The 17,380-nt window shown below is 39.4% G+C and overlaps 1 protein-coding gene across 1 annotated transcript in view; it reads left to right on the forward strand.

Moving 5' to 3' along the window:
* ITGA9 (integrin subunit alpha 9) overlaps window positions 1-17,380 on the forward strand; it is a 222,037-nt gene that overhangs the window by 185,089 nt on the left and 19,568 nt on the right. Inside the window, exons 24-26 of the mRNA XM_072329513.1 lie at window positions 6,284-6,409; window positions 6,911-7,030; window positions 8,755-8,856. Coding sequence (XP_072185614.1) covers window positions 6,284-6,409; window positions 6,911-7,030; window positions 8,755-8,856 — 348 coding nt within the window. The remainder of the gene's footprint in view (window positions 1-6,283; window positions 6,410-6,910; window positions 7,031-8,754; window positions 8,857-17,380) is intronic.

Consider the following 17,380-nt stretch of genomic DNA (forward strand, 5'->3'; position numbering starts at 1 on the left):
CTAAGTATGTGCTAAGTGGTTACAAGGCCGGTGCCTATCTGGTGATGGCAAATGTTGTGATGTTATGCTGATTTAAATCATTTACTTAATTAAAGTGCACAGTTGAGTGTGTCTAAAGAACATCTGCAGGTATTGCAGACAGGTTACTGCAGGTTTAGGCCAAACATGCATCTGGTGTTCTTTCTGTTGAAGAAGCAGGAACCAGAGTTGCACTGTAATACTCCTCTGTCATTATTTAATGCTTTAGCATCCCCACTTTGCTGTTTAAATCTTGTAACTCCTCACGGCCATGTGGTTTTACACTTTGGGTTATCTGTGTAGTACTCTTTTTCCTTACCAGCATTGCCATTTTCAGTCAGAATCTTTTTAGGTGCTGTATAAAATGGGTTAATTAAAATAAATAAATAAATAAATAAATAAATAAAATCCTTCCTGTTGTTTCAGTGCCTCTTAAATTTATTTCCAGAATCAACAAAACTGTTCTGAATCAAACATGTTTCATTATCTGTGAATATTAAACATTTTTGGCATATGGAACAAGTGCTCAGATAACATATTTACATAACTTATTTGTCTGCTGCTGAAAGTCTGACCTTGTCTGGAATTTCTTGTCAGAGCCCTTATTTTTCCTCAGTATGTGTGACACGTGATATTATCATGCCTATGAATTCATCTCCATTGCATTTGCCTGCTATGGAGTGAATCAGTGCCTTTGAAACAAGACACACATATACAGTTCCTCCCTAATGTTAGAGTGAATATGCTACAGTTATCAACTAAGTAAACAAAAAAGGGTCTGTTATTTATGGTCCAGTTTGCAAATGTGAACGACTGATTAAGCATGTGTGCATAAATAAAACCATAAAAAAACAAACAAACAAAAACTGACAAGAAATATGTAAAAACTCTGACAGCGATCTTAGGAAGACTGCAGCCAAACCATCCCTTGGAACCCACATACCCCAAGGCTGATGTGAAAATCATCCATTTCAGGGAGGAACAATGCTAACAGCTTTGTGAAACATCTGACCTCTGTTCGGACTTTGATTGTGTTTCTTGCAGCTAAAATTATTGTTCCAAGTATCCTGTGTCTCACAGTGTCTTCTGCGAGCTTGCCCCCAATGTTTTTTCCATGTTCAAAGGTGGGTTTCTTTAAACTTGTTGCATGCCCTCCTGGCTAGATTCAACCTTCTCATTTGTTTTGTGACAACTTAGTTCTCTTGGCTATTACTAATAAGTGATGATGATTGATAAATCATCAGGAGGGGAGTCAGGCTTATTGGAAAAGCCTGCAAATTTTAAGACTTAATACCACAGTAAATTCCTTTGCATTAGTGCAAATCTAATACTGTCTGTGAGGAATGGGCTGAAGACATCTTCTTGCCTGTTTATTTTGTAAAATGCTAAACATTAATTATGAGATTAGTTCTCATCTTCTTACATGCAGCAACACAGCAGGGAGATTGCACTTAATGCATCATTGGAAGTGACAGCCATTTTCCTCTCATTTTTCAGTCTCATTCCTCCAAATGACTCCTTTCGTATGAACATACTTAACCCCATGCTGTCTGCCAATTTCCACTTTCCTGTGCTCGGTCCTCATCTGACCTTTCCAGTTCCCTGTTCCGAAACTGTATTTCATTTCCCTCTCCTGGATTGCCAAGTTGTGCATGTTATGAGGCTCTGGAAAAAAAAAAATAAAATAAATTAAAAAAAAATATTTGATGCATATCAAACAGGTAGTTCAGATCAAGTCTAGAAAGGTTCACTGGCTTTCAGTCCAGCAGTGAAATTTATTGTTGACAAGTATGTTCTGAAATCTTAAAATGTGTGGTAAAATAGTCAAACATCTTCATTAACACCCCAAAGACCCCAAAGAATCATAGAATCGTAGAATGTCTTTGGTTGGAAAGGACCTCAAATATCATGTAGTTCCAACCCCTTTGCCATGAGAAGGGTGGCCAACAACTAAATCAGGCCCTAGACCAGATTGCCCTGGGCCCCTTCCTAGACTTGCTAAGGTGCTGAGTGTAGCTACACATTAGCAAAAAGGGTATTGTGTGTTCCCTGAAGGTGAAGTACTCAGGCTGTGGATGTATTATTTCTGACAGAAACCCCAAACCCACTAATCCCACATCTGATGTGGTTCAGAAATGCAGATGGTGTTGCAATGATTTTGGGTTATCCTCTGTGTTCCTTGGGGACAGTATGGTGATTGGCCTCCTTGTGCTGGTGCCATCTTGCTGGACTGCCAAGCCCAGACCAGCCATATACAGAAAGTCAGAAAGGAGGGTAACTGTGGTTCATAACAAATTCAACATGTTATTCCCATCCAGCTCTATCCTATGCTAAATATGTTTTGCATACAATTTTACCTCTGAAATAGCCTCCCACCTCTTTCTTTTAAGGGCAATGTAAGCTGATATAGTTAAAAATCATTATTAAGTTATGAGTTTTCTTCTGCTCTGCAAGACCCCTTAAATATGCAGAAGTCCTATGGGAATTTCTTCCTTTTTACAGATACAGCATTCCTAAAACATGAAGTATTGCAGATGCTTTCTCAGTGGTTACATCTTGTCTCCGAGAAGAAAAAAGTCTGCAGAGTAAGCCGTAGTGTAGGCTGTAATATTTAAATGTTGTCTCTCAATCATGTTAATGAGCCTTTTAATAGGACAACAACTTTCAGTAAATTAATAAAGTTGGAGTGTGACTCGTCTCTGAATGTGTGGCCATTGATGTGTAGGGAAGTTGGCATAAGGGATGGTTTGCTTTTCTGTGTGATTATGGATTAGGAATAATGCTAGCCACTGCAGACATATGGTGAATTTTGGAGACCTGATATGCATTTATAGAGTTCAGGCTTTTGTCTCCTTGTGTTTATGCATGTTACATTGAATAGAACAGTGGAATATATATATATATGTATGTTTATCAGCAGATAGTCATTTTCAGTTCCTTAGATTTTTGATATATAGATAAAACTCTTCTTTAACGTCACCACTGCTGAAATTGGATCTGATTAGGTGTTGAAAGGTGTTGAAAGACTCAGAATCACCTCTCTCTCTTGAAAATTACAGATGGGTTTCTGGCATCCACAGCCGTTCAGGAATGCAAGTGAGATCTGAATGAAGTCTGTGCATTTTGTCACTCTGCAGTTCTGTCAGGCTTCCTTTTACCTTGGAGCTGTGCAGTTTAACAAAAGTGCCTTTGGGCTTGAAATAAAACTAGAAAAAAGTAATACATGAGATGCACTGATTAAGAATGAGAATAAGAATGGCCTTACATAAGAAAAACCTGATTAAAAAACAAAAAACTGTCAGAAAAATCTTGTAGGGGAAAATGTTACTTTTGTTCTTGATGCTGGAGATGTGACTGTTCTGACAGTATACCAAGCTACAAATGGTTTTATAGAGGATTTGAAACAGATGAATGCTTTCTGGAAAACAGAATATAACAGCCTCCAGCAAAGACTGTTCTGACCCAGCTCCTTAGAAGTCCCTCCTTGGAAAGCAGCAGGGGATTCCTGCTGGGTACCCCACTCAGGGCAAGGGTTTTATTTCTCAAGCAGCCATCTCAGTGTGGTATTTAGGACAGTCTCCATTCTGTCCCTGTTTATTGCTGTTTGTTTGTATTAGGAGTTGAATGTTGATTTTTTTCTCTGTGACTACTGTATAGTCCTTGCACTGAGTGCAGATAGAACATGCATCTCTTTGCACAACCCCTGCTCTGCTTCAGCTCCTTCCTTACTCCCACTTCTGCTGTTTCTGTGAAATATTATAACCCAGGGAAGATCATTTTGCTGGTAATCCTCTTCTGCTTTTAGACTGTCAGGACAACATGAGATTTTCCAAAAAGCCCTAGTACGTCACGTACTTAGTAACTCCAAGACTTTGTCAGGGGCTGGGTATGTACTCTAAGACCTGCGCAGTTCTTGCTTCTGTAAATGATAAGCATTTGCTCATGCAAAGCTGTTAAAAGAAAAATTCTGTTTTTTTGTTTTTTTTTTTACATGTATATTTATATATATATTAGATTATGAAACTGGTCACAAGAATTAAAACAGGTGTCTAGAGTAGTATCTTGTTTTGACAAGAAGCTTAAACATGGGCATTCCTATTTGTATTTTAGAATTCAGTCTCAGCATAACGGGAGCAGGAGCTTTGCCCAAAGCTTCTCTAATAACCTGTTTTTTTGGAGCTGAATCTTACACTGGTGACAGAGTTTAATGAAAAGTTACGATGCTTACCTTTGTCCGACTGCTTGACTGAACCTTCCCTTTATTCAAATAAAAACTGAGGAAATAAGAGCTGATGTGAAATGTGACTGACAGCCATCCTGAGCAAAACAATCAAACAAATGTAGCTTGTCCTTTGAGAAGGCTAGATTTCACCCTAACTTGCATGATCCACTCATTTCAAAGAATTTTGTTACTTTTTTCTTTATTCAGTGGCTCTGGTATTTCTAAGAATACTTAGAGAAACAGAGAACTTCTCAGCTGCGTTGCATCATTTCATTTTCACTGGCCGTAATATATGCTGATAGATTGCACATCAGTGAGGCCTATCTTTGGCTACGAAAACAGGCTTTTAGTGAGCCACTGCTCTGTTCCAGAGCATCACAGGTGACAGGAGATGTCACAGGTGATGTTTGGCCCTGCATGTGTCTCTCCCAGCATGGTCCGACATGCTGAATTTAATAGTTGCCTTGTGCAGGATTACTGCAGAGTTGGCAGAGAGGATAGGATGCTTCCATTTTCAGATTTAGTCCTCTGGAGGAGGCTTCCTCTGTGTCAACTAAAGTGTTTTAAAAAGATTGAGGTTGTCCAAGCTTCAGTTTTACAAAATATAGTCATTTACAAAAGGAGGGACCAGATTTATGTTGCTTCATGCCAGATCATGCCTTTCTGTCTTCGGAGATATTTCTGCTTTAGTTTATTCTTACATTTTGTTTATACAGGATGTAAAGCAGGACTATTTAAAGACTGGGATAGTGTAGAAGCTCATACTGTTCTCTCTGTATCTCTTATGTGAATCTGTCCAAATCTCTGGTAATTCCAGCTTTCAAGAAAAAGTAGCAGGTACTGAGTAGATCTGGACTCTTTGCTGTTCTTGATTTAACATAAACTTTCTGGTTGATCTGAATCCAATTCCCATGTGAAAGTTCAAAGAAAATAGAAGTCAGCGTGCCTTGTGCATCTCTTATGTACAATAAATAAAGAAATATTATTCTAAATGACTTGGATAAGTGGAGAACATTTTAGTCTTAATTTTCAGTTGATCCCAAGAAACTATAAACACTGGATAGTTCTTTGTGTATGTATCTAATGGGAATGTAAGAACAGATTATCTAAAGACAGGTTGTGAGTACATAGTTCAAAGAACAGATTTTGAAGTGTTTGTGGGCCAGAGGAGCAGGAAAGCTGTATCCCACCAAGGGACTTGGCCATCGCATGTCTGGTAGACAGTGTTTAAAATGTAGATAAGGTTTTCTTTATCTTTTGGCGACACTTTGGCTAACTTGGCTAAAAAATGGCTCTGCAGAATGTGACTCAGAGCATGCAGCAACTTAATATCTGTAAAAAAAATGTTATTTTTTTTCTTTCTAACACATTTATGATTTAAGTAAGATAAAAGTTTTTATGCTCAGAGTGGAGCATGTGGGGAAGTCAGCAACAGGATATGCAGGAATATCACTTGGTGTCTTTTAGAAAAATCTCACACAGCTTTTAAAGATGGAGGCAGGGGAATTTGCTGACATTTTATTTTCATGGTATTAAATTCCAATGGATTTTCTCCAGTGAATATTCATAACTAGCAGAAAGTAAGAATGTTTTTCTCATGCAAGGTTATCTTGATTGGAGATCATTTGTATCAAACATTATTGTACTGCACTTGCTTCATTTCTTTTTCTGGATAAGTGGGGAAGTTAAAAATGCAATATATGAATATATTTTCATTATCTTTGTACTACTTATGCTGAAGATAGGGGAGCAGATTTGGTGGCCAGGATTATGCAGTTACACAAGTATTTCCATTAGCTCATTTGTTCAGATAAAAACTGAAACAGTCACGGTGGCCAAGGCACAAAGTAATACAAGAAATGTAATACACAGAGTAACACAATTGACTTAAAATTGTATGTGGGTTATTCCTCTCTTTTGCCTCTTAATAAGCATCCAGACATCCAGCTCGGATGGAGGTACCTTCTTTGGACGGGTTAATTCCACCTTCTTGTGACATTTATTTCAATTCAGAATAATAACTGAGTACATTTGTGCTTGCAGGTTGGTCAGGACAAAGGCAGCTGCTCTTTTCACCGGAATCGCAACCCGTGTGTTGTTCCCCAAGAGAATGAAAATATTTTCCACACTATATTTGCTTTTTTCACGAAGTCTGGCAGAAAAGTATTGGTAAGAAAGTCCATCTAAAATAAATAGACCTGTGGTGTATCTTACTGAAAGTTTTGCATGGATCAGCCCGAGGAACTCAAGCAGAGAGCTGACCATCAAGCAGCTTTTTGATGTATGTAGATTAATATTGATACGGGGATACCTATTAAACCTGTGGAGATACCTAGTGATTTCAGTTTTCTGATTTTTAAATGGCTAGAATTAAGGGAGCTACCTGAAATGACAGCATGCATGTGAGAGTCCTTGCTCATGTGAGTGGAACAGGAGGGCCTTGGGCAAACAGAGCCTGAATTTTGGACCCTGAATTTCATTTTCTTGCATTAATGCAGGATTTACTACCTTGTTGTATTCAGATCTTGAAAACTGCTGCTATTTTGGCATAGGAAAACTGGCTTTTAGCAACTTACTGTGCCTCTTAGTCAGCTGGAGTGTTTACAGTTACGCAGTTTTCAGTGAATTATCTACTCCCTTGCCTAACAGCTTTTCCCATATTTTCTGTAGGACTGTGAAAGACCAGGCAGGTCCTGCTTAATTATACGCTGCAACTTGAGTTCACTAGCAAAAGCAGAGTCCAGTGAAATAAGTATTTACACACTGCTGAACACTGAGATACTGAAGAAGGTAGGAGCCGCATTTGTCATCTGTCTTAAATACCATTTGAAGCATGGTTATATGCATTAATAGACACAAAACTTGCATTATTCCCTCTGTTTACTAGTGTGTTACAAAAAAAGAAATCACGGTGTCAAAGAAAGCAGATCTATTTATCAACAGCGTGCCTGGAGGTGTTAATCCTAGTTCTTACCCATTACCCATTAAGACAGAAATAAATGAAGTTTAGAAATTTATACATTGAGAAACAACAAATGAAGCCCCCTAATTGTATGCATGGTGGTAAGAGACTTCTGAAAGTGGAATTGATTTCTGAAAGTTCTCATTCTGAAAACTGAGAAATAGACTAAGTGCATGTAAACTGTGACAAACTATCATTCCTTCCATGTAAACAGAGATGTGGCAGTTTTTTGTAATTTTTTACTTCAAATGATTATTATTCAAAGAAGATGCATTGCAACCGTGTTAATGCTGAGCCTGACATTTGTGACAAGAAACAAATGGTTGCAAGCTGACTCTTGTCTTCTCTGAAGTCACTAAATGAAATAGCAAATACATTAATTTTCTAAATTCTTCCTAGTTTCCTATACTTAAAAAAAAAAAAAAAAAAAAAAAAAAAAAAGATGACTTTGTAGATATGACAAGATGCTGTAAAGTTGCAAGTATGCAGGATAATCAGAAGAGAAAATTGATAACATGATCCTACTAAAATAAACCTGCATTTGAGAAGTGCTTGATTAAAAATATTGAAGAGAGCCCTTATTAGAGATCAGTTCCTAAAGTAACAGTAGCTCTGAGCCTTTCTAGCTAAAATCATTTGTATCTGCTAATGTATGTCCATGTTTGAAAACAGAAGTTATAAGAAAGGCCAGAAGTTTCAGGTTACTTGAATATAGAAAAGCTAAAATATGTTAGCATGTAACTGAGTACCTTAAAATGTCCTTCTGGGGAATTCTATCCAGGCAATAGCCAGGATTCATCCTGCCTCTGTAAGACAAGACATTCAGAGCTTACACAAGTCTTTGGGTCAGTATCACTAATACTTGCCATTTGCTACCTTTCACCTAGCTTCCCCAGCACAAATGGCATAAGAATGACTAAGATATGAATTAGAATTGCTTATTAGATGCAAGTAGTAAAATATAGGAGAAATAATATGCTAGTAAGGGAAGATGTACAATGAACATTAAAGATATTTGAAGTGCACAGATTCAATTAATTGTGCAGTCTTCTTTGTGGCTTATACTTGAGTCTGACCCAGCTTTCATGTGTGTGTTTTTTCTGTTCATTTGAAAAATAAAAAGGTTTCTTCCTTAATGGTTAATATTGAGATTGTCTACAGTGATTGGTTAGGTTCTATGTCTTCTGCTTTTGTGGTAAATGTGGTAAACAAAAACAAACAAAAAACACAAACAGCTAAATACAGTTTGTATTTAAAGTTCAAATATAAGTGAACGCTGTGTTTGAGGTCCAACATACTTGATTTTATTTTAATGTGAGGGAATGTGCTTGCTTTTATCTATCTACGTTATGAGTGTAAAGTGTATTTTTTTCAACAGACTTTCAAACAGGATAGTACTTTGCTTGCAACCTCACCTACACTATGCATTATCAAGCTGTATTTATCACACTGCCAAATGTTTCAAATGTTTGATGTTTTGCTTTTGAGGTCTTTTGGTGTTTTGTTTATTTTCCCAACCACAAATCCAGTTCTTTATGTTTTCACTTTTCAGGACATTTCATCGGTTATCCAGTTTGTCACAAGGGCGAGGGTGCAGGTGGACCCTGACCTCCGGGTTGTGGAAGTGCCCAATGGGAGTCCAGAAGAAAAGACAGTAAGTAAATGAACATGAAGAGAAATGCTTCCTGTTCATGGTAGGTTTGTTACGAGAGCAATGCAAACTGAAATATGTGGCTGGACTAGCTTGGCTAGCTGGTGAGAGTTCCCAGGCTGTTTAGCTAGACTAGCAGGGCAGTTAAACCTTGCTTCTGTGGTTTTGCTCACTGTGATAACCATGTTGTTGTAAATGGTCTTCTGTGGTGCAGGAGAATCTGTGTTGTATTAGCTTAAGTCATGATAGGTTTTGAAGAATTCATGCCAAAATTAGGTTTAGCTTCCTACTCCGAGGTTGATATCTGTTCTCATTTATTTCCCTTGAAAAGCTAAGAGTCCTGTAACTCCAGCAAGGTCTTTTCAGATGTGCCTATACGAAATATTTAGATGTGTTAGTGATATTTTTGGTAGTTAAAATGGGTAAGCTTACACAGACTGATTTAACTGTTTGTTTACACTGAGCTGGGGGAATTCATGTCCAACCTGAAACCTCATTTTCTGTTTATCTTCATGAAGCTGGATGGAAAATTGAAGGGGAAATATTAGTTCATGGTGAATTCACAATTATAGATTTGGCTGTAGGTCAAGTTCTGTAGGACTGAAACTATAGAACCAAAACTAGGTCCGTGTTTACTGTTGCTGAAAAAGGAAGGTGCTGTGTTTGGCTTCCAGCTACCAAGTTGTCTAATGCAAGAAGATTAGACAGGATGCCATACTCAAATTCAGCTTTCTCTTTGCCTAGTGAAATTTTGTTGTGTCATTTCCTATTTCTATCTCACATGAGGATCAATCTCTATTTCTCCTCTTGCTGTGTATTCTTGGAACATGATCTAGATCCTTTTTCTCAGTTATCCTCTTACTCTTAGTGACCACAATACCATCAATCCATGCAACCATTCTCTTACTGGCTTCATTTCAGTGAGTGCTGTTGTGGTTTTAGTATAGGAATATTGAGTTCAAAGCACTTTTGGAAGAGACAGACATCACACATTAAGGTACTCTTCTAGGAGATACTGGATTTGAAACCCCAGAGGCAAAGAAACACTTGAACCTACATCTACTACCTTCAGACAGAGAGCAGAGATCTTCTACAGGGTCCACTTTCTCTATCATCATTTAATTTTATTAGAATTGTCAAGAAAAAAAAAGGTCATTTACATCACAGGACTCATTTTCTGTTTTATTTTCTGTGTCACTTTTCTGGAACATCCTAAAGAACATTAGAAAAAATAGACTTGGCAGCTGAACTGAAAAATATAGCCTGTCTTCCCTGGGAACGTTCCTTACAAATGACCTGCAGCCCTGACTGTTAATACATTGCTAGATATCTCTAATTCTGCAGCTAGCACAGAGTTTATCTTGAAACTTTATGTCAAGAAATCATTGGTAACTGAAGTACCACCTGACTGTGATACTCATGCCCCAGCTGAAATGGGAGAAGCCAGGATCTCTCTGCCAGGTATTTTAACCCGTAAATGACTTCAGAATGTCAAAATGATAGGCACAATATATAGGATTACTATTTAACATTCAAAATTAGGAAACGCTTATATCAAGGAATGCAAGCTCCACTGTACTTCGCTGTTATATAATGATTAAAGGAAAAAACAAACAACAACAAACCCCAACAACACTACGACACAATGCTGTCCTTTTCTTGTTCCTGGAAAACCTTTCATCAAGCCTTGAATTGCAGTGATTGTGAAGTATAGTGTGTGTGCTGGGAAGCTACCTTAATCTTCAAACAGGAGTTGGCTCTTAGTTCCTGGGAAGCCCAAGCTGCAAAGGAGCATGAATTGCATGTTGTAGCCATGTAACATCAGTTTATAATTTCAAGTCTTTTCTATTGTGAGTTCTATTTGCTTTCTCCTTTACGCTTTTTCCATATGTCTGTTGGCTTGTCTGTTGCTGTATGTTTTGCATAAGGTCACATTAAGGGAAAAAAATTAGACATGTGGTTTGGCTCAAGGTATTCATTTTTTCCCTGCTCTCTTTTCTTGTGGAATGCAGAAGGGAACAACAGTTGTTACAAGCCACAACTATTGTGCTGGAAGTGGAGACAGAAGAGATAAAATATATTTGTTCATACTCCTCCCTTCCGTTTTAAAATCCCAATATATTTTCTTTTCACTGACCACAGACCGCTGTACCATATCCGTTTGCGAAGTAGCTCCTGAATGGCTGGGCATGGACTACCTTTGAGTCTATTTATTGAAGTGTTCACTAACAGCGAAACATATTTTCTTAGGCATTTTATTGTGGTAAATCTGAAAAGGTCTTTGCAATCTACAAATAAATACAGACAGTACTTGCAGAGTGACCTACATTTCTGTAAGACCAAGCAGTCTTTGAAATTTAATTTTCAGAAATTATTTCTGTTGACTTGGATACATTTTGATGTGACTGGGTATGATAGGTTTTCTTTCTCTAGTTACAATGTGATAGGGAGACAATTACATCTGGTTCTGGGCCTCATGATATAGGTGCATAAAATTAATTTAGTCTGGATAAACAAAGAGAAATACATTACTAATTTCTAACCAAATACTTCTGAGCTATATTTCTTGCCATTCTGAGTCCCAGTGCATCAGGATGTCCCTGCACTTCTAAGAACTTAAGCACTGTATGAGGTTGAGATATTTGTGGCATTCCTGCTCAATTGTTTTTAAGTTTGTGCCTGCATACTTTATGGAAATAGGGCACCACAAGGAAAAAAAGAAAAAAAAAATTAATTTGTTCATTAAGACCAGAATATAACAACTCAGAATACAACAAGTGGTTAACACAGATAGAACTTGCCCTTGTCCATTCTCATCCAGTGTTTCAGATACAGTAGGCCAATTACATTCCATAAAACATGTTTGACAATTGAGCTACTTCCAGCTGCATGGCAAACTAAGCTACCTCCCAGGCTTCCCATAACTACAGCATGAAGTGCAAAAGATAAATATGAAACTAAAGCTCCTCATACATTGTCAAGTCAGCTGTGTTTTTCATGGCCTTTTCCTGGCAACTGGTCAGTCTGAAAACAAGTCTATATTACTCTCCGTGTTTTATGACCATTGCACATGTTTTCCTCAGACTAGACGTCTGCTGCCCCAGTCACGCTCTCAGCTGCTGCCAGGCCTATTAATCTAGGTTTTAGAACCGTTGCTTCTGCTTCTTTTTGAGGGACAAAATGCAGATTCAGTATGTGATTTCACCACTGAATACATAAATAAAAGAATGACTAAAAGGACGTGATAAGTAAAAAGGTTTATTATTAAAATGTTTTATTTCCAGAATCATTAAATAAATCATTAAATAAATAAAGACATAACAAGACAAATAAATAAAAGGACATGAGAATGGAGAACGTTTATCACTCTAAAACCTTTCCAGAGCTGTCTGTCTATGAGCTCTCAATTTATCAGCCTGTAACTGGCGCTGCAGTCCATGCTGTCCACAGTGGGTCTTAAATTAGGGGGCTGGCCCACCCCCTGCCTGTACCCTTCGAGAGCTATAGGTGCAGTTGGGGCAGGATGGGGCTGCCCGTGTGGTAGCATTAGCATGGCTGCTGTTAGCAGGGCCATGGGAAGAGGTAAGGAGAGCCCAAGGAGCCTACTGCTCTGGTACCTGTGAGTGCTGGGGAAGCTCCCGCTGTGGTGGGCCAGTTGTAAACCTGGGTCCCATGTGAGGTGGAGAAGCAGAAGTGGCAGACAGGATCTGGCTGCTGCTCAGTGGCAGCAGGGAGTGGGCTAGAGCCTGGCACATTTCCCTCTGTGCTGCTGCAGCAGGGTCTGGCAGGGCTGGAGCAGCACTGGTTTGGGTGGTGGCTTTCTTAAGGTGATTGAATGGCAGGGGCCCCATGGGTGCTACTGTCTCTGTGACATCATCTTTGGAACTGCCAGCAGGGCTGGGCACCTGGTCTGCTTCTCAGGTGGCTATCATTCAGGGAGCTGCATGGCAGGGGCAGCCACCTCATGTCTCCTCAGGGTAACTCTTCACTGGCAGTGTTCAAGCAGTTGTGGATCATCTCTGGAAGCATGGGTGAGAGTAGAAAAGTAAGTGAAAAACTCATAGGAGAAGAATTAGTTGCTATCTATTTGGAGTGAAAGACAAGATACACAAAGACTTAACTGCTGTAGATGAGCATGGGTATTTAAAAGGTCATTCAGTCAATTTAATACTATAGCTTAGGCTGACTAAAACAAGATATGTTGCAAATATATTGAAATAAATATCATCATATCCTGATGTATTTATCTTTTCATGCCATGGATTTAGACTTAGATATGACCCAGACAATTTTATCCATATTTCTGCAATGCTACCTCTGACATATCCAGAAACAAACACAGAAAGAAATGAAGATCAGAACATTTACTGTCATCTTCATCTCCTCTGTTACCAAGGCATATTTTCTTGGAACTTCCATTCCTCCCACCAGAATACTGTAAGGGTTGGTTTCTGTGTGGAGCAAATTATGTACCTTCCCATAAGCAGCAAAATTTCATCTGCCAGAAATTCAGGAGAACTTTTGCAGTCACACTGTACTTTGCTGAATTCATACAGATTAAGTTGATGAATGAAGCGCTTCCTATTTTCAGTCTGAAAAGCTCTTGAAGGTTCTTTTCCTTTCCAGTACTTCAAACTTAAACTTTTCTTCATTGATGACAATGCATTTTTCACCACGACCCCACCATATCATCTTAAATTCATCACTTTCAACCACAGAGTTTCTGTGGAAAGATAAGTTCTGAGGAGATGCTGGCCTTGCTCTCCTCAGAAGGAGTGTGAGGTGAGGTAACTGTTTTATTTCCTCTTCATCAGAAAAAGTTAGTGAATCCTTTTCTTCTTTTATCCGTGCTGCAGCAGCATCCCAAGCTGTTCCTTAATGCTAACCTAGAGGATCAGGAGAATGGGAGCATGAGGACTCAGCCAGCTTCTCTGGCTCAGAAACAGAAGATATTTCTGATTCAGGTGGCTCAATTTTAATTTTTCTTATCTCAGTTTGACAGAAGTTCTCACACAGAGGCATTTCTGCAATGAGCCATTTTTTTGCCCTGCCAGCTGGCAAGCGAAATCCAGCAGTACTGTCTGAGGGTTCCATTGAGAGATGCTCAAATGTCACCATGACACCCATGTGTCATCACAGTGACATCTCTGTGTGGCTCCCAAGGCCTGGCAGGCTGGAGCAGCCAGAGCAGGTGTTAGTGATCAGCACTTGTTGCTGGTCCTGCACAGAGCCGTGAGTGTTTGCACTTGAGTCAAGAAGCAAATAAAACTGTTTTTAATGGGGATCAGTCCTCACGTAAACCCTGATTTCTCTTCCCTGTGTGGTCCACTTCTGGTTTCCCGAAGCAATGTTAACAAAAGAAAATAGCAATCACTCCCCACTTTGTCATCATTTTTTGCAAATGCTCTGCGATTTCGATAGCAAGGCTTCTGCAAGGCAGTAGCTGTGTAACCAGGTGGTGCTCTGCAATGTCAGCGGTCTCCCAGAAGTTGCTCTGGAGGTCCAACTAGAAAAAACTACTAAGTATATTTTGCTGATGGCATAAACAGGAGATGTGCAAATCCTCTTTTTTTCCTATGCTTTTACTGGGTATTTAGAAATACAGAAAGCAAGCTAAGAAAATCAGTGATGTTCTTTAAGCCTTTTAAGCCACAACCCTCTCTACAGAATCAAGTGCTTAATCTGTCAAGGGAAGGCTTGGTCTGGAGATGGTGTCTGGATGCAGGACACGAGTGTATGTCAAGTCTGAGGACGACACTAAGCTGGAGAAGCTGTTAACTCTCTCAAGGGCAGAGAGGCCTTGCAGAGATCTTGACAAATGTGAGGGCTGGGCAGCCACTAAGTGCATGAAGGTGTACAAGAACAAGTGCCAAATTCTGCACATGGGGTGGTGCAACCCAGGCCATGTGTACAGATTTTGGGGACAAGAGGCAGGAGAGCCACCCCATTGAAAGGGATCTGGGAGTCCTGCTTGGCATCAAGTTGAACCTGAGCCAGCAGCATGCCCTGGCAGCCCAAAGGGCCAACCATACCCAGGGGTGGTGCATCAGGCCCACACTGCCAGCCCAGCCAGGGAAGGGCTTGTCCTTCATTGCTTTGTGCTGTGCAGCCTCACCTCCAGCACTGGGTGCACTTTGGGTGCCACACTATAAGAAGAACATAAAAATGTGAGAGAGCATCTAAGGGAGGGCTAAAACTCATGTCTGTGTCTGCATGTTAATGCAAGCGGCTTTTGAAGGCCTGAGTTGGATTAGGAAATAACATATGCAACATCCCTGCTCTTTTCCAAACCACAAAGCTGTGAACAGAGTATTTTTTCTATGCTTGCCAATTGGTTCCAGACTAATAGAAGAAATTAAACTGATAAGAAGTTGTTGTTTCTCTATGCTGTCTTAGTTACGATTGCTTGAGCTGTGACTGTGAACTGTGATTACAGCCAAGCTATTCTACCTTCAAACTGCAGGGATGATGTATGATTTGACCTCTGCAGCTATTCCTTACTCTGTGTTTTGGCAGCATGAAGTACAGTTCTGTTGTGCTGAAGATTGTTTTAAATTAATATTTAATCTCCAAGTAGTGAAGAGAAGGCACCACCCCATCATGCATCCAGTGACTGCTTAAAGGTCTCCTTTCATGAAAGATGGCAATACCTAGTATGTTAAGAGGTTTTTATCTTCCTTTTAGTATCCTAAAGAAAATAACATCAGTGCTTTATCATCTAAAAACTAGTCATCTGAGTTGTCTCTGAAAGATGGATGCTACCCATAGCTTCAATGAGAAATGGTTTGCCACTGCAGATCATCTTTCCAAGCTGGCTCAGAAATCCGAGGAAGGCACAAGATTCGTCTTTGATCTCTCTGTCTGGTATTTCCCTTGTATGAGTCTTGGCTCTGAGGGAAACTCTGCTTCCCAGGAAACTTTCTGAGATATCTTGAAAGGCCTGACAAAGGCTTTGTGCTGATGTATGAAGTGCTGAGCTGATTCTTTTTCTCAGAGAGCTAGTCCATGTTTGAGAGCTATTTTGAGCTGTTTTCATACTAGTTATGGGAACATGCTTGGAAAATGGTGTCTGTATATTATCATTCCTGACTATTTGTTATGTTTTCATGTCTTGTTGTCACAAAATAACTGATAGTATCTCATTGATACAAAAAACTATTGAATGTGAATCATCTGTATTCAAATTCTACCTCCAGAAATGCTGTGGTATTAATCAACATCAGTCTGTGAAACTGAGATGAAGGAGGATTTAGGTATTTATTGGAGCACCATGACAAAATATAGACCTATCCACTTGTGGTTTTCTATCATCTGTGCCTTCAGTTTTTGTGGATGTTCACTGAGGCTGGCTATCCTTATGAAAACAGAGAAATGTCCATTAGAAGGATCTCCAAGAGGTCATCCTGTCACACATCTTTCTCAAATCAGGACTGTTTTTCCACACCAGCTCAAGACTTCCTTGGTTTTGCCTGAGCCTTGGAAACCTTCAAGGATGGAGAACTCAGGGCTGTGCTGCAGCATTTTTGTAATGCCTTGGTGGAGCATGCATATGGCTTGCATATTCTCTTTGCTGTCTCATATGCAGTGCTGTTTGAACGGTGAGGGGTTGCATTTTGTGGGTCTTTCGTGGCTCTTTTATGATGAGTTATCTGGGGTTGCATAAGCATATCTATCTCTAATTTCTTGATTTCACACATTTTTAACTATAGGCTCTTTAGTTTCTTTGTTTGATGGATTATCAGTTTTTAACTATGAAAGGCTGATTTAACAATTACTATCTGTGAAAGGGTTTGGCATTATTAAGCAAAGATGATGAAAGTGGTTTGTGAAGGAGGAAGGAAAATTCACCTATTTAATTTCCAAACCAAACCAAGATAGGCAAAGCCAGATTAGGCAAACATGCTACCTTTAAAAAAGGCTACTTCTCCATTTTTGCTTGATATTAAGTTGCAAAATTTAAATAAGATGTGAGCCACTACTTGAGAGAACTGCTTTTGAGTTTTCCACTGAGAAACCGGTTTTGATTGAAACAAGAGACTGGAAATTCCCATTGTGATTACATTTGATGTAATTCATTCCCATTTTCTTCTTAAAGCAGGCAGCTAAGGAAAGCACTTTATGGGATCTATTTTTCTCTTCCATATATGCTATACAAAAGGAGAGAACAGCAGGTGTTCCCAGAAGAGACTATGATCGCACACTCCCTTCTTTCATTCCCATAGTGTGTCTTGTGAAGCACAGCAGAAACTGTCCGTATTCAGTGGGAATATATGCGAGTAGTCCCATTCTTTTTCGTGGAAAAAAGGTTCGCAGGCTCAGCATTTCACTGAAGTATTGCAGTGTCTTGTGGAGCTGGGAACATGGTAAGACAAGCTGTGCAGGATGGCAACCCAATCTCTACCACTTCAAGACCTGCTGGTTTTCTTGCAAAGCTTTGTGCACCTATGGTGGCTTAGCACTAGAAGAAGCTCACTGTCAGGAGCAGGATGGAGAAGCAGGCAAATTAAGGGTTTTTTTTGAGTGGAAG

This window comes from Excalfactoria chinensis, chromosome 2, assembly GCF_039878825.1.
Source record: "Excalfactoria chinensis isolate bCotChi1 chromosome 2, bCotChi1.hap2, whole genome shotgun sequence".
Classification (NCBI taxonomy): Eukaryota; Metazoa; Chordata; class Aves; order Galliformes; family Phasianidae; genus Excalfactoria; species Excalfactoria chinensis.